Raw genomic sequence first — 18,478 nt, 5'->3', positions numbered from 1 at the left:
ACAGACTAGAATAAAATCTTTTGCAGTGATAGCATTGATACCCTGTTTCACAACACTGTATCACATCAACTGAAACTCTCAATTCCTTTTATAATCTTAAAGTAGAACAGGTTACATTCACATTTCTCTCTGATGAAAACACTTCTACAAACTTAATAAAGGTGTAGCTATACTCATCAAGGTACCTTGGACACAGCAGTCATCATCCACATAGCTTGCTGTGGATAGGCTAAAAACACTTTAGCAACAATCACCATCAGAACTGCGAAGACTTCACCATGAGAATGGCAGATTCGGGAGATTAACTGAGAAAAAGCTGTCAGAAACTGGTAAGGTGCCAGGTGATTTGTGTGCTCTGTAATCACCTTGTTTATTTTAGCTAAATCATTTTTCATTTGAACACGTTCTGAACGACTACCTGAAAAACACAAGAGAAAAAGATTATGATCCTTATTTCCATCGGAAATATAAAGTCATTTAAATCAAGCCTATAGAAACATATTTTTTGATAATTTTCATAAGCCAAAAAAACCTCAAGGAAAAGTAAAAAAAAAAACTTTACAATAGGAGCTTTAACATAGCACACAATGACTTAATACATATGCTATTTAACTAACCAGAATAACAGGAAATAAACAAGCACAGACAACAGGAACAGACAATATTGGAAAAGCTCTCCTTACACTCTTAAAATAAAACATCTATTACTCCTCTGAAGAGATGCAATGGCATAGAACAAAACAAAACCACTCCATGTATTTCCCCGGTAAAAGGATTCCAATGTTCTTTAGTGGAGAAGAAATGGACAAAGTCCTTACAAGGGATGAAATTAGCATACCTGCTCCTATCTCCACCCCTGCACCTGAAGACCCAGCATGAGTAGCACATAAACAACAGAGAAAGCAGTATCTGATGTGCTTGCAGCCAAATTCAGCAAATTCACTTGACCTAAGTGTATACAACCACATCAAGATCAAGCATCCACAACTCTCTGCTTCACTCCAGAGCTGCAGGAAATGTTTGCAATTTTCATTTGTACAAAAGTCTCCCACCCAAAATACATCTATGGTAGTAGTTTCACATGCCTCAGTGCTGCCCACAGGATTTTTTGTCCCCCCATTTAAATGGCAGTAAAATTCCTTCAACAGCTAGAACCAAGACAAATTGCAAAAGAGCCCCAAAGCCTAACATTTCACTCTAGCAAGTGCACACAAAACCACTGCTCATTACTCATGAGGCAACTTAGAAAAGGTGACGGGTGACATGCAAGGATTTTCCCTAAATATGTGTATCGACTTAAGTTACCTGAGAAACAATGCTATCTCATTATATATTTTAAACAAAAGTTCTGGGCCATTTAATTAAAATAACTGATACTTTCCTGCATATTAACATCCTGTGATTTAAAAGAATAGTACTTGTTTCCATATAATCTCAGGCAATAAGTCAAAACAAAGAACTGTAAATATTTTTCAGTGCTTTTTCAATCATATATTCAAAAGTATGACACGGGGCGTGTGGACCGGGAAAAAGCGTTCTACCTTTATCACATTCATAAGCTTTTGCTCCAAAGTCCAGCCATAAAGATAGCATTCTTGGCATCGACTGATAGATGAATTGGTTTCCATACTGTAGAGACCTGTGATTACATATTTAAATTACAACATGTTAATGATACATATTAGAAGCACTACAAACTTTACATCCTTAATTGTTTCACATTCCATTCCAGCCTTTAGAAATTTAATGTTCAGCATTTTAATGCATCTGCAACAACTGAAAGCTTACTAATATACAAAGGTTTGTTTTTATTAATCAAAACTGCAGATGAAATAATTAACTGTCTTACACAAGACAGACAACAATTGGTTAGTCACAAATAAAATTAATTAGGTATGAAAACAAAAGGAAGCATGCAGTATTTTGTTTTACAATACCGCATAAAAATTTTGAGTCAGTCAAAATTGCTGAAAGACAATATATTCCTATAAAATGTTTTTTTCAGTATAATAGTCATTCTTCTATAGAAACTAAGCAAAGTTTCCCTAGGGTCTAACCTCCCAAAATGATGAACAATGTATCTAATCAGATCTCCTTGTTTTTCCATCTTGTTGTCTGTTACCATAGGCATTAATTTATCGTAATATTTAGCAAGATAAAAATGCCCATCTTCCCATTCCGGCAAGAAAATTGTAACATCCTGCAACAAAATAAAAAAGAGATAATTAATTTGAGAGGATGCTAAATTCAAAATAAAAAATAAAGCAATAATAAAAAAAGATTTTCAAGAAACAATAATCTTGTCTTACTATCTTTGTGCAAAGTATGTACAAAAGAAGTATTAATTGTAACTCCAAAATTGTAATTTTGTAATTTTGCCCCAAGATAAATGCCTGTACAAACTAGAAGTCTGTTCTTAAAATACCTTTTGGATTTGGAGACAGCAAGATAATTTAAGACAGGATGATACAGAATTCCTCAACTAGGAAAGATTATAGTTTTATTATAAATATTATAATCAAGTTCCTGATCCTGATAAACTCAATACTGTGTTTTTACTGTTAGTTTTTTTTTTTTTTTTAAGTGAAACATCCAGATGTTTCCCCATTTCTGTTTACCTTCTAAAAGCACAATGTTCAAAAGAAAAACAGAAAAACGTGTGACATATAATAGAAAAGAAAAAACTTAGCAAGTGCCACATCCATTCTCTAATAACACTGGCTTCTTTGCAGTGCCAATATTTGGACAGTAGAGAATTCTAAGGGTTAGTATTTTAATATAATCCATCGAACTTTCATTACTTTCCATTATTTGATACATCTGTTAGATTTTTTGCTAAATAACTGTTAAAGAAGTATTTCAATTAGTAAGACAGCAATAAGTATTAACAGTATCAAATGCCAAAACTTGGATATCACATATACCACTTTTAAGGAAGCATAGAGGTCTGCATCTACTGCAGATTTAGTAGGCAATATTAATCAATGCCAAACTAGTATTTCACTGGCATAACAAGATGAAGCAGTGTAGTGCTGTGTTGAAGAAAAACATACCAGTTGCCTCGTTTCCTAGTTCTTCAGAGATTGGAAGCATATCTAAAGCACAGTTCTAAGTCACTACCAAAGAGAGAAGTAACACTGAAGAGTAGTGTAACGTGTCATCAAGTTATCTCACTCTCTATTTAGAGTAGCCCACATTTTAGCAGGGAATTCTAATTTGTGCACACATAAGAAAAGCCACGCTCCTGTAATTTGTTTTTTTTACTTTTAAAGAGTTATATTAGGTATTCTTAGCTGTGACTGTTGGGAACTGTAGACTTCTCTCTACTGACGTTATATTAAAGCTAATTCAGACAGTTAAATATTACAAGAACTACCTCCCTCCTACACATCAATACACCATTTAATCCCATTGATATTATCCTTGGTTGACATCACCAGGAGCATAACGATAGCTTACTTAAGGAATATATTATTATTCAAAACTACTGTCTTGTTAACACTACTATATGAAATTACCTTATACTTTTTCATAACTGCATTGCTTTCAAAGTTAGCAGTTTCTTCCATAAATCTGCCCACTAGAAGCATTGCCCGACCATGGATGAGCTGATTTTTGGTACTGCATGGTGCCTTATTTTCAGGGAAACATAATTCAACCCCCTTCTGGAGAACAATGAGTGCTTGATGAGCCTCACCCTAAGGGAAACAGGAAAACATTTCATATACTTTAAATAAGAGAGATGTAAAACTTCCATCTTACAGTTGTTATTACAGCAAAGTTATGTCCCTAAGCATGTTCTAGACCATTCTGGCTGTAGTGACTCAATATTACTGACTTAAAATGCTTCTTATATTCCCTTGTTATCTCAGCACTGTTGTCCCTTTATGTTTACCACAATAACTGCTCCCATGTTTGCTGCCTACCTCTGTTAGTAAAAAGGATACAAATTAAGAAAAGGTCTACCATTAAGATAGTTTAAATTAGCCTGGGCTGCTCTGATAGAGGCAGGTAATCCACCAATTTTATACATAGCTGCCAGAAGAGTCAATGGATACAGAAAAGGGCTGACTAGCAGTTGAAGGCAAAAATTTCCTGTGGCTCAACTGCAATCAGGATGTGTTGATAGTCCCAGTTGACATATTTTGTTTATGTTTACTGATTGTATGCCTTTTTTTTCCTTGATGAAAACTAAATATTATTTTCTTGCATGTAAGGAAGTTCCATTTTTATTTTCTTTACCTTGGACCAGAGCCACTTTGCTCTTTCTATATAAAGTTCTGAGAGTGTAGATTCCCCGGCATTCAGGAGAGCATTATACGCAGTCTGGTGATGACCAGCTTTTCTTGCAACTCGAGCACTCTGGAGCCAACACTGACCAACAAGTTCACTGTAATCCTGGCTGCAGAGATATTTTTTCAGAAAATGAAAGATTTCACTCATGAATGCTACTTTACAATCTGAAATAAATATCATAATGTGTTGAAACACAAATAAAATTTCTCAATAATCTGTATACTACATAGCAATCATTTAAAATTATTTGTAATACATCTGTTTCACCTTTTTTCCATTTAGGCCTAGAAACAAATACTCTTTCCCCTTGTTTCTCCCTTATCTTTCCTACAGACATCACTTTTCTCTTGTATTTGGACAGTATGTAATATTGGAGAGGACTTTTGTCTACAATATAAATTTTCAGAGTTTTATTTTCTCTCTTCTAACATGCATATGGAAAACTAGAATGTTACTGAGAACACAACATAGACAAGCAATAGTCACGTTCTCACCTTTTACTGAGACTAAGCAAAGCCCTTCTCAGAGCTAAAATGGGTTCTTTTGCTCGGTAAGAGTTTTGGGTCATTTCAATACGAGCACACCAATTCAGGGAATCTCTACTGTGGTCACCATCTGGTTGCTGAAACATTGGTCCAATACTGTGTTCCAACTCACACAGCATATGCAACCTGTGTCAGCAAAATAAAGGCAAGAAATCGTTGAAAATTGGTTGCTGTTTGAGACATATGCAAGTTTTACCCAGCTTTTGCTATTTTCTTTCTAAAAGCTGGCCATGTAAGTAATTTCAAATAGTAGGACTTCTAAAAGCAAAAACGCAGCAAACCCAAACACACAAAATTATTTATTTACTATTCATTTACTAAGCTGCTGAACACAGAGACAATGAAGATCACTTGGAGAGGAAGCCAATCCTTAGTGTTTCTATCCATTACTTTTAGCAATAATTCTTAAAAAAAAGTCTGATATTTTCAACAAATACTGTTTTAGAGGCAATATACTATCTGTTACTTAAACACCTCATTTACATCAAACTTATTCCATTTATTTAAAAATGCCATTATTATTAGCTGCCACTGTACAGCTGCAAAGCTGAGAGCTTATAAATGCCTCCATTCTTCTTGGCGGAGTCTAAGTCTAATGGGTATAGCTGACAGGGAAACAGTGACTGTTTGAAGGCTTCTGGGTAGCCCAGATCAATGGCTAAATTGAACTATTTTGAAATGATTCTTTCTCAATACTCAAACTGTTTCCTAAATAACACTGAAAAAATTACCAACACAAAATAGAACTAAGAAGTAATTAAGAAATATATACTTCAGCTGGATAGTTTCATGCAATATCTTGCCATAAGGACACACTTACAGTGCAGAGGAAATATTAAGCCTTTTTCATTTAAAAAAGGCTATTCACTTGTTAGTCTACTACAGCTAACTTCAAAGTTTATTAAAAAAAGTAAAACTACTGAAAGGGATGGGGTTTCAACTTTTACAGCTTTTTGTTGATAAAAGAAGGGAGTGCTTTTAGGCCAAAATACAGATTAAAAGCTATGCTCTTAAATTAATAGAGTTACTGACCTATATGGACCACTTTAAGCATGGAATTAAATTGTTGAAACCTGCTTGAAAGACTATAGCCAGGAGTTTTATTATGAATATTTTTCCTGAGGGATAAATATAAGTTCCTAAGTAATCAAAGGCTGAGTATTAAAAAGTAAAAAAAAAAAAAAAAAGGTGACAAAACACACATCGGTACCATTTATTATGGAAATGGAAAATTCTTGCTCCTGCATACTTGGTGATGTGATTTCTGGATTTGAAAATAGTGACATGAAAGTCAGAAACCTGATAATATGTTCATATCCTCGCTGATAGGATCCTCTTTCAAAGCTTGCTGCTGAAAGGGGTACAATCTGTTCTGCTCGAACAACCTTGAGTATTTCATAAAAATCTGCTTCATTTTTCTTCTTGGCTGATAATAATAAATGTCCCAGTCTCACACTCCAAGTAGTGGACTTCACATCTTTGGGGAGGAAAAAAAAAGCCTCTCACACTCTGTTTCTTTAAGCAGCTTAATCTGAACATGCTAATTTGTCTTAACATACTGCTGAAAAAATAAGTTTCTCAGAACTAATTATTTGAATTTTTGAAATATGGTATAATTCCATCCCACAATCCACCTGCCCAAACAAACCCAGAAGAAATTTGGCCTTACACTCTCTTGAAATTTCTACTCAAAGGCTATACAGTTTACAATCAGATACATTTGCAAAAAAATCCAGATGACTGCCAGAACCAACCCTCCCCCCAGTAAAACCCAAGACTAAAAAATTGTAATAGCTGCCCCTTGATTCAAAATTATTAGACTAAAACATACAGTTGTTCAGAAATGCAAGGAAGTATTCATATTTTGATATCATAACTTACCTGAAGCCAAATAATTTTCCAGTAAATCCCATCGTGACAGTTTCCAGGCCGCTTCCACTCTGTAAGTGTTCAATTCAGAAATCCATTCAGACCTGTTAAAAGAAAACAACAACAATAAAAGCCAGTGCTGAAATTAATTTCTTTCCTTTCCCCCTCAGTATGTTAGGTTCTATATTATATTAGCAAATATTCTTTATATAAAACTTCTTTTACTTGAAAAGAAGCAAGGTAAACCTGCTTCTAATAAAATTCAATAAAACCAAAGGATATGCATTGATAACAAATAATAGATGTACAACTTGATCCCACAAATTCAATTTCCAACTACTGTATTTAACTTCTACAGCACATTTTAGAAATTACCATAGAATAGTTTGGGTTGGAAGGGACCTTTAAAGGTCATCTAGTCTAAGCCCCCTGCAATGAGCAGGGACATCTTCAACTAGATCAGGTTACTCAGAGCCCCATTCAACCTGACCTTGAATGTTTCCAGGGATGGGGCATCTACCACCTCTCTGGGCAACCTGGGACAGTGTGTCACTACCCTCATTGTAAAAAATGTCTTCCTTATATCTAGTCTAAATCTTCCCTCTTTTAGTTTAAAACCATTACGCCTTGTCCATCTTCCAATCCGTCTATCCTGTTAGGCTACAGAATAGCTATGGAACAAGTAACGTGCAAGACAACAAATGATTCTACTTAGCAAATTAAAGCACATATCAACACTACACACAGTGCAGACAAGTACTAACATTTCTGGAAGTCTTGAAATACATTTATAGATAAAGCACTTATAGTTTTCTAGCTTCACATTGCTTATGGGATATGCTTGATAAGCCTAAAGTGCTTGATGATGCACAAAAACGGCTACTGAGACGTAGGTCTAACACAAGAGCTTCATATTATTCAAACATTGTATTAGGTGCTTATAGTACCTGTTTGCAAGCACTCCATTGACCTGAGTAATTACAGTAGATAACTGACCAAGGCCTAACATGGACTTCACCACACCATGATAATGAATAATCTAGAAATAGAGGAAAAAAACCCAAACTATAACAACAAATGAAAAAAATCACAGACATACTTTCATGAAATTCAAGGCAGTCTGAAACAGGGAATATATCCATTTGGATACTTTTTATAATGTGAAAAGGCATAACCATTTGCACCATAAGCTAAATGAACACTCAAATTTAAAAAAAGTGTATGATCACCAAAGGACTTAAATCACCTTAGGCAATAAGTGTGCCTCACCACAAACGTGATTTGACGTTAATTTATTAATACCCATATCAGAGCTGCGAATAAAAAAATCGATTTAAAGAAATGAACAACAATAAGAAGGAGAAAGTCACAGGAAAGAAATGACCCCAAAAGCCAAAGCAATTTCAGTCTTCATAAAAATGTTTTCCATACTCTGGGAATGAAGTAGGACCACCAAAACACTCTACTTACTATACCTGTTATCAGCTGTGCTAGATAACCTCTGCTTCACAGGGAAGTGCAAGAAACCATAGGGATATTCTAGCCCGGGAAAATTTTTTTACCAATTTCCATTATAAGAGTACTTCAAATATAGAAAGGGTAATACAGGTCTTCAACTTGGTTTTTGCATTTATAATCACATCTCTGGATATTCACTTTGGCATATGAAAAGCATAATAGTTTTTCAGTACTGCTCAGCTTTATATGTTCCAAATAAAGGAAGGGAAAGGGGAATGGAAGACAAATAATTAAGTTTTCTTTAATCAATTTCCAATTGCTCTTAGAATATGAAGATTTTCCCTGGAAGCAAATAATCAAAAATAGTAAGTCAGAATTACTTTGAATAAAACCAGTGGTAACTTGCTTTAATAGTTCTTTTGGCATATACCAGGACTGACTGACACTCAAGCAATCCAGTTCCAGGCTTTCCCAAGCAAAGGCTTAATTTTAATTGGTAAACTGTCCTAGCAAAAACCTGGGCATAAGCATCCAACTATTAACCCAAGCCTGCAATTTACAGTATAAACCAAATAAGAGATGAGTTTCAGTTCATAAGACACTTCCAATGGCAATAAGTATTCAGCAACTACCACATTAAACTCTTATGTTTCCATTTTACTTAAATATCTTGAATAGTATTTTTTGGCTTAGTTTTGTGTTAGTTAAGAAAATGAAAAAAAAAATGTATTTAAAAAAAAAAAAAGTTTAAAGAATTTGTCTTGTGTTTACCTGATCGGGTTCCAGTTGGATAGCCCTATCATAACAGGCTGTCGCATCTCTCAACAAACCAATACTTTCATGTTCAAGGATTTGTTCTTTGAGAGATGGTTCTGCTTTCCGAATTGCACTCACGCCAGCTACTCCATCTGGCTCATGCATAGCAGCATACAATTTCTTTATTCAAACAGAATTGGAAACAGACATTAAAAACAACTTGAAGACAACACGAAGATATTTTATAGATAATAGGCTCAGAATCACCTATCTTCTTGAAAATGGAGAACGAACTATTCTGTAGGACTTCTTGGCATTAAGCTTTCATGGAAAATGTCAGTTTTGCTGGGCTACTTCTGAAGTTGAGCCCTACTTTTGCTTAGCATACTGTAATACTCATGATCTCATATTATACAAAGATTAAAAAAGAATAACACATCAAGTTACCTAAAACAATCTGTATAAAGGGCAAAATAAATATCCTATTATTACATTATAAAGTTGTATAATATGAAGCTGCAGATTACTTAAGGTGGAAAAGTAACATACTAAGTTTTTCACATTTGAAATGTCACTGAGGAATATAAACCATAAGGAATCACAAATAGGCTCACCCCACAGGTTAAAAATACCTCTTGAAAATAATGTAAAAAATTTTCAACACCATTAGCATTACCTCTTTCTCTACTTTAGAATAAGCCACTTTCCTTCAAATGTGTTCTGGCTTTTTGTTTTTGTTATTACAGTTGGCTGTGTTTTCTCTGACAAAAGGCACAGAGTTAACTAAAAGCAAAAAATACTATACTTTCAACAAAACCACATTTAACTATTTTCAGGATTTTACAATCTTTCACTATACACTAGAAAGCTACTCCCTCCTTTTCATATAAGAAGCATGCCAAGCAAGGGGAAGTACTAAATATTGCTGAAAGACAGATGACTAAACACTTGTATCCAAAAGTAAGAGCCTGACTACATATTTTCTTCTTTCAATCTCAAAGAAGAACTTGACAAAGTTTTATTCATCTATATCTATTTTCAATTTCAAGTAAAACAAACAAAAAACAAGAACAACTTCAGAACCTGAAGAAATCCAAGATGCTCCTGAATATTTTGTTTCTTCTCTGTGATGAATGATTCAAAGTGCATCACAGCTCTTGTGTAAGCCTTAGAGCGAAATGAAGCCACAGCTAGTGTATCCTGAGGTATGAGGTCTAGAAAACGTGTCACATTTTGATATTCTCCACAGTCCTCACTTGATGCTACAGGGAAAAAAAAAATATTAAAAAGTCTGTCCATTGATGTTTTATTTATTAGAATTACCTTATGCACCAAGATTCAGCTAACTCATTTCACAATTTAGTGAGATAACCCGATTAATTTAAGAAAACGTTTTTCTCTTCTGTCAACAATAACTTATTTAAAATAATACTGATGAACTTCCTGCATCTTGCAAGACAGAATAGAATATCTTAAACTGAACCTTTAGAAAACTACCAAGATACCAGCTTTACATTTTTTAATTTTGAATCTGTATTTCTTACAATCGGCATTCAAAACAATGGATTTGAGGTGGGAGGGGGTGAAAAATCACAATGTGATAGTAAGAAATCACAAAGCAGACTAACATATTATGACCCATTAAGAATGCAACATTACTATAATATGAAGCGGCAAATTTAAATACTTATTTGAAGAATGTAAATGCCACTTTAAATAAGATAAGCATAACTCACTTTTTAGATCACCTCTCTCTTTGCTAGACTTGCTAGTATTTTTCTCAGCAATAAGCATTTGAAACTTATGTCTAGCCCACTGAGTCAGATGATCAAGCATGGAGAACACCGTCTGCGTGCTCAGCTGACTTAGATCAGAGGCGCTGTCTTCAAGCCTCCTAGCAGACTGGTCATCATGTTTCAGAACAGCCATAATCTCCACGTAAACCTACACGAACATTAATATGATAAAAGACAGAAGTGCCATATAGTCATCAAAAAAGTAGGAAACAGCAATGACAACAAAAATCAAACTAAAATACTAGATATTTTAACTGTATATTTTAATAATTTTGGGCTTATTTGCAAGCTGTTTGTCCCACAATCTTAAGAGGAAGAAATAGCAGACCAAGTAGCAGTTGTTGTCAGGAGATTCCATACAGCGAGAGAGCCTCTAAAAAGCAAACCCTTGGAATCAGAATTAGCATCACGATTACTGGAATTTTAGTTTTCAAAACACTGAATGAATGCTACTGCATTTGTGCTGCAAATACAATACTTCCAGGTTTGATAAGAGTGAAATTATCTACTGGCTACCAGATCACAGATGTACTTTTTGCAAATATTTACGTAAATACCATACTGAAAGACCTGCTTCCTGTTTTAGTCAACAGAATATGAGTTACCATATATAACAGATGCTTATTGTGGATGTACTTGTTCACACAAGAAAAACCAAAACACACCTCTACACACCCGCCATGTTTAAACACACACATCTTATCTGTGAAATTTCAAATTAATAGAATGTAAGTTATATTTCTCAGTTTCTTCAACTTCTGCTAAAGCAAACTGAAAGAAAGCAGACTGGATGATTCTTTTCTCTCCTATCCCTGCTTTGCTACAAGACATCTATGCATGAGTCCTATAGCTAAACAGTTTTTCCACTTAAATTGCAAGTGTATGCAAGGGACAGAAAAAATTATGGGTCTGCATTCTTGGAAGTATCCAAGTTCAATTTATTCCTTGTTTGCATTGTACTCTCTTTCTCTTTGTACCACTCCAGATCTTGATATTACTGCAGTCATAATTAATTGCACAATATCTTGTCCTAGGCCCTACTGAAGAAATAGATGGAAATACATGGAAGAGCAGTTCAGCACAAACTTTTATGAGTATATTTAAAACCATAGCAAAAAATTTATATTATTTGAACAGGAAAAGAAGTTTAACACCTACACAATTTGTTCATGTAGCTCTACATTAATTCTGCAGAGCTGAACAGCTCTTAGGAAGAACAGCTCCTGAACATTCCTATGAAGAACACTGACTTCTTGTATATCTCACCTCTTGTTGATCCTCTTGGCTGCATCCCAACAAAACATAGACAAGGATGTGTGGAAGCAGATAAATTGTCACTTTATAGTCATTCTTCATCATAATACTGCAGCAATCGAAAACTTTTCTGGCAAGATCATGTCGCACCTATAGAAAAATATTATTTCCAGGAAAAGCATCATTACAATGTGCAAATGTCTGAACAATTAATAGGTTTATTTTTGTTGACAAATACAAATTCTATTCCATCACATAATTTTAAGACACTTGTATCCTACAGAAGGTTCATCAGACTTAAAACTGCAACAGCAGCTGCCATCTGGCATCCCTATTACATTGCTGATACCACAAAAAGACAGGCAAGCATTGCTTACATATTCCACTTTTCTATGTATTCTACACCATTGTGAACTTGCACTGGCCATAGAAAAAACGTTGAGGCTGACAGTCTGCTATTGCACTCAGCCTCTCTTCTGCCCTTAAAGGTCTGCAAAAAGTAGGAAATTATGAAAACATTCAATTCTTCTCTGTCTGAAATAGAAGACAGTGTAGCTACTGAGCTATTGTGATTAAATTAACTTCTTGAAGTGGTTAATTTAGAAGTGAAGTTTTCAGTGGGTCACTTACATGTTGCAAGGGGGAAAGAAAAGGAAGAAAGAGACAAGTACTTTTTATGTGCTAGGACTGTAGAGCTATGGGGAAATGAAAGAAATCTTTCAGAAACTGAGAAGGTAAATTTGAGTTTTTCCAGAAGCATTTCAAACACTTCTCAGAAGCATTTGTCAGTGCCTTCAGCTCTACAAGAGTCTCGGGACAAGGGCAAACTTCCTAGACTTTTGGCTTTGACACTACCTGTGAAGCCTAGCCAAAAAGCAACAATGCTGGGGAAGGGAAGGTGCGTGGTTACCTTGATGCTGCAAGAAGTCTTTAGGTATGTGCTTTAGCAGGCCTAGAGAGAATAGGCACATTCCCCCATCCATCCCTGACTTTCAGAAACCAAAATGTGGTTCAAGAACTGTGTTGTATAGAGAGCAGATTTATTCTCTTACCTTTGTTATAAGATAACCTGCCCAAGTTGCTGACCATTCTGCAAAATTATCACCTAATTTGCTTAAGTAAATTGGCTTCTTCATCTTAGACCAATTTACAGCCTTTTGATAACTCTTGTACCTGTAATTTTAAAATATCAATTTAATAAAATTAACTTTATATTTAATATAATAAAAAACAATAGCACATTGTTAATTCTGAAGTTCCCTAACTGGAATCATATTAGGTTTCATCTTCTGAATCTTTTAGAAAAGAATTAAGAAGATACTTTCAATAGTCACCATACTTTATTCTAAAGCTTCTTAAAATGAAACATGAAATACAAAAGAGCTAACATGTTCCCAGAACTTTTAAGTATACTTTAAAGTGCTGTTCAAATCAGTCTTAAGAATGCAGTCTGATAAATACTTGAGTATACTTGTTTTTGACAGGAAAGACCCAGAACATATATGAAAGCCAAGAAATGCCAAAATGTTTGTTTTCTAAAAAGGGTAAAACTTATCACAGATAAGCATGCCGGTCTTCACGAGGAAGCAGAAAGGAAACATTATCGGTTATTTCAAATTAAGGTATGTACATCATCTGAAGTTTTCTTCACATTATTTTTATCGTTAATTCAACAGAATAAAAAGTCAAATTAAAACCCAATGAGCTTCTCCTACTTCAAAAAACAGTAGCAGTAAAGGCATAGTAATGCATTTAAGTACAAACTCAAATCCTAGTGAGAATTTGTACAGAGGAAAGAAAACGTGAAAAAAAAGCTTCAAAATATTGTATGCAACAATGCTGTAGGAACAAACAGGCAGATCTGGGCAATGTATGAGCTCAGAATTTTGCTCGTTTGATTTATCTAGAATTGCATTCAAGGAAGTGCTAATTCAGCTTTATGTAGAAAGACCTTATTTGAATTTCATATATACACATATCACTTTTCACAGAAGAGTAACAATCACAAAACCAAATTAAGTTATTGCCAGCCTGGAAAAAAAAAAAAAGTTTTTAAAGCTGTTATGAAAAGAAATCACTTAAGTTGTCATATACCGTGTATTTAAGTGAGGTTCCAAGATCTCCTGCACGTGCTCAGGAAACCTCCTCCAAAGCCTGGAGCCTGGGCAGTCGGTGTTTGTTTCTCTACAGTCATAGATAGACAACAACTCCTGAAAAGGTGTGGTTTACATGACCAAGTTAGCACTGAAAATATTTCATGACCACAGTAGTAACAAAACTGGTGTATATACAGAAGAAATGAGATACAAGTTACAGAATGCTTAATTTAGAAATTATAACTGCAAAGCTTTCATCCAACATTAGTTCCCCATTACTAGGCAGTGGTGATTTCAACTAACTGTTGATTCCCCAGATTCTCCAGTTGATGTTTGGACCATATTATCCTGTATCCTTCACATCTGCCAATAAATCAGGACTAGAAGTTAGTCTGATTCCTCCTTGTGCCTTGTGAAATTTTCTTGGTCTGCTGACTACATGGGGCCACTTATTTTCTCCTGAAGTTTTCACAAAGATATTAAACAACAACAACAAAACAAAAAACAAACCAACCAACCAACCAGATTGGAGTTGGGAAACCAGCACAAAAGACTAGAGTATGAAAATAAGGGTAGGCTCACTTTCAGTTGCTTCTGTAAAGTGTAAGCAGAAACCCTCTTAGGAATACTTACTGCTTTTAATTTCTGCCTATGCAACCTGAATCATTTCTAAGTCTCAGGATTACTCCTTGAATCACTATGTACGAAGTATTAGTTACCTCTGAAATATCAGATCTCTTCTAAAACATCATGACACAAAAGCAAACAGATCTTGTATTGGACAGCTCCCCAGCACTCTGAGTGAAGATTGAGGAGTTAAAAAAAAATAATAATAATAATAAAAAAATCACTATTCCAAATAACCTTTTACCTTGTAATTTAAAGCTGTATAGGATGAAGTTTCAAATACTTAAGCATGTACTTCATCATGTACATTTATATTGCATAATTCCGTGTTCAGTGTAATAGGAAATAATATGTGAAGAAAAAATAGGATCTAACCACATATCTTACCTGAATTGCATATGCTGCAGAATCCTGAGCACGAACATTATCAGCATAAGCAAGGAATGCTCTGGTCAGTTCCATTAATAATCCATAGGCAAAATTTGGATCCTCCACACCAGCCTCAATCACAAACAGAACACCAGTTTTATTAAAGCAAATAGAGTAATAGCTCTATCTTAAATCTCCAAATGATCACTTTGAAGACTGACTCTAAACCATTTTAGATGAGAAAGCAAGTATAGATTTTCAAAGGGTCTAAAGATAAGAGGCTTCCTACTCCCAACTACTTTTAAAAAACCGTTAATGCTAAACAAAATACTACAGCAACACTTCTTACCACAAATGTGAAGTGTTTTCCTTGAGTTTCGCTTGTTGAAAAATCGAGCCTGCCAGGATCTATGGCTCCCAGTTCACCTAAACATTCTCCACAAAGTAGTCGGGCTTGAGAATTTGCATCCTGGCAGCCGATTAGAAGTACAGTTACCAACTGGGAGATGACTGGCTCCACAGTTTCGCTGTCTGTTACATACTTTATCAATTTTTCCTATGAAGTTGAAAAATAAAGATGAGTTATTCTAAAATCATGTTTATGGTAAATAATCTTGGAAATATTCCATCTGTAACTCATTCTGACTTTGTATTTCATTTACCCATGACTTTAGGTTAGCAATTCAAATACTGTCATTTTGTAACTATAGCCCAATTGCCCTAAATTGCTTGTTACCCTAGGAAGGACTAAACAAATGAATAAGAATGAGGGATTTGGGCCTCAATTAATAATGCTGTCATGGCCAATATTTTATTTCATTATCATACACCTCTCTAACTTCATTTTCTTTCCTTATCTTCGCAAGAACCTCTTTTCTTTTCTATATTATCTTTTTTACTTATCTGTCCGTTTTCATGTGTTATAATACTTTCTCTTAATTCCTTTCATGCAGCTGTTGTCATACCTTCTGGTTTCGCTGCCATTTGTATCCTTATTATTTCCCATTTGTCAGCTATTTCTTCACTCCCAGTCCTACAAACCCCAGGGTTTCAAGATCTTTAATCAATGCCCATCATGTTAATTGTATTTCCTTTCTTTTTCATTTTGGCCCAGTTTTTGGTGCCCAGTTCCACATTTAGTTCAAATACAGAAAAAAAATTTCTCTCAATAATGTGAAGATGCTTGTCATTGTTATATTTAATGAAAACTGAAACCACAGCCAACATAACAGAGCAAATAGTTCCACAAGCTGTGGAACTAATTAACTTTGATTTGCCTCAATTATTTTGCTAGACTTCTAACTAAGCAAGACATGGCAAGATTTTGCTGACCTGAGCTGCAAGAATTACTGATTGACCAGGAACATACACAATGATTGTTTGTTCTTTTAGCTAGGATTTTTTTCAATTTCTGAATGAAGAGTGTCCCACAATCTTATAGCCACTAAGGGGACAGATTTTTTTTTTTTTAATAGGTCACACACACTCCTCTGAGCTAATAACCACACAGATTTGTAAAGCTGTATCTTTGTGACTCTGATATAAAATGAATTTGAATGTGATCAACAGATTCAGATTTTTGAGGGTGGAAGGCAAAGAAGGAAGAGGGGAAAAAAAAAAAATCAAAGGTGTGAGATGGTCACATCTTAATTCTTTCAGATATTACACTCACAAAAAATGCTGACTTTAACGTATTAGTCTCCTGATGCAAAAGCCATCCATGTTCTAACAGACAACAAGACCACACATTGCTGAAATGGACTTTTTAGATACATCTTTCCTCAGAGTTGAGAAAGATAAGAAGTATACCACTAGCCTTGCTGAACCAGCATCAGACAGATGAGGAGGACTTGAAAGTAAGTCCTCTTAGAAAGAGACATGATGAAGAAGAATCCCTTCTCCCCATTATATTTATAAAGAAACAGCTAGCTTAATAAATTGAGGAGAATAACACAGTTCATGTGAGCACCCAGTAACAGTAAGGAGTTTTAGATTGTTGGTCTAGATGCTACTTTGATTTATGTTTAATTCTATTGAAAGAGGTTTTCTATACCTGATTTCTGTATAATGTTTCTTTCAAGCTAGTAAGTGCATGAATACGAACATCCACATTCTCATGCTGAATAGCTCTCATAGACAGCTGCAGCGTTGTCTGCAAGTCAGTGCTTTTGGAGGATTCCTGAACAAGACATGACATAAGAAGTTCAAGTTAAACAAAACAGGAACATGGTTAAGCAGCATCTCAAAGAATACAAGTGAGAACACGTACAAACTACCTTTCTGCGTACATTCTCACCTATATCCATATGCCACTGTCTGTCTATTTTTTAAAATGTTTTCCTCAAAAAGGTGCTATATTTACACTTTTGTGTAAATATAATGATGGTGTAAATAAAAATGTTTAAATCAGAACAAAATGCTTTGCTTTGAGTACCTCATTATGTAAAATCTAATTCATTTTTACTTTCGTTACCTCATTCCCACTAAATAATTGCTACTTCCCATCTATTACCTAACCATTCTGAGGGCAAGCAAAAGAAATGGACCATAAAATAGACAAACTTTGTTACCTTTAAAGAGAATACAAAAGAGGGATCAAATTAGCTTCTCTCGTAACACATTCATTGCTATAGCTAATACTGCTGACTTTTAATCTTATAATCTCTTTAGTCTCAAAAAGATGAGAAGTCAGTGTTCAGGAGATGCTACAGAAACATGCCTGTTAAAAATGGGCATATTTCACTGCTGAAGAAGAATCAAAACCTGCTTGAAAGTATTCCTGCAGTACACAAGTTCTCTTTTGTTGTGGAGGCAGATAAATACTATTTCTGCTTAACAAAAACTTTACGTTTTCCTCACTTGTCATGAATTCATTTGATGCATTAAGAATAAAAAAATAAATAAAAGAAGCTGTACCTTTCTGTATTCCTGAAGGACAACTTGAATTTCTTTTAGTTCTGGAAGGTCAGGCAGAAAATAGATTTCATGTAAAAAGTCTTGCACTGCATCCCTAATAGTTACAAAAAAAAAAAAAAAAACCATTGCAAAGAACATAGCACACATTAGTTAGATGAGAAAAACCTTAAAAACTCAAAAGAAAGCAGTTAAACATAACAACTAGAAGAACAGAGGCTTGAAAAGCAGAAAAAAATACTTTTTTTTTTTTTAATCTAATCTACCAGGTTTTGCTCTCCTTTTTTTGGACACTGGCCAAAGGGTGAGCACAATCCCATTTGATGTGAAACCAGTTCCAGTTTTCCTCATAAGAAAAGAAAACACACAACGAAAAAAAAGAATTCTATGTTCCTAACATGAAGGAATCTCTTTCAGTTTTGCTACTATGGCCTTCTACAACAGCCTTATTACTCCTATTGTCACCTTTTATTTTGAATACTGTTGGTATGATAACAGT

The 18,478-nt window shown here is 34.7% G+C and overlaps 1 protein-coding gene across 1 annotated transcript in view; it reads right to left on the bottom strand.

The window, feature by feature from the left end:
* The window catches only part of ATR (ATR checkpoint kinase), a gene marked incomplete at its 5' end in the record, with an annotated part of 41,791 nt that overhangs the window by 7,581 nt on the left and 15,732 nt on the right, over positions 1–18,478 (bottom strand). The window contains 19 exons of the mRNA XM_082487449.1: positions 186–418; positions 1,542–1,639; positions 2,058–2,200; positions 3,519–3,698; positions 4,243–4,402; positions 4,791–4,967; positions 6,141–6,318; positions 6,723–6,814; positions 7,658–7,749; positions 8,940–9,104; positions 10,008–10,186; positions 10,661–10,868; positions 11,987–12,124; positions 13,027–13,147; positions 14,069–14,184; positions 15,085–15,198; positions 15,416–15,622; positions 17,120–17,245; positions 17,983–18,076. Of these exons, the coding sequence (XP_082343575.1) occupies positions 186–418; positions 1,542–1,639; positions 2,058–2,200; positions 3,519–3,698; positions 4,243–4,402; positions 4,791–4,967; positions 6,141–6,318; positions 6,723–6,814; positions 7,658–7,749; positions 8,940–9,104; positions 10,008–10,186; positions 10,661–10,868; positions 11,987–12,124; positions 13,027–13,147; positions 14,069–14,184; positions 15,085–15,198; positions 15,416–15,622; positions 17,120–17,245; positions 17,983–18,076 (2,821 nt within the window). The remainder of the gene's footprint in view (positions 1–185; positions 419–1,541; positions 1,640–2,057; positions 2,201–3,518; positions 3,699–4,242; positions 4,403–4,790; positions 4,968–6,140; positions 6,319–6,722; positions 6,815–7,657; positions 7,750–8,939; positions 9,105–10,007; positions 10,187–10,660; positions 10,869–11,986; positions 12,125–13,026; positions 13,148–14,068; positions 14,185–15,084; positions 15,199–15,415; positions 15,623–17,119; positions 17,246–17,982; positions 18,077–18,478) is intronic.

The sequence above is a fragment of the Vanellus vanellus genome, assembly GCF_965231255.1.
Source record: "Vanellus vanellus genome assembly, chromosome: 8".
NCBI classification, from domain to species: domain Eukaryota; kingdom Metazoa; phylum Chordata; class Aves; order Charadriiformes; family Charadriidae; genus Vanellus; species Vanellus vanellus.
Note: the sequence above shows the minus strand (reverse complement) of the source record. Positions and strands in the feature narration are given on the sequence as shown.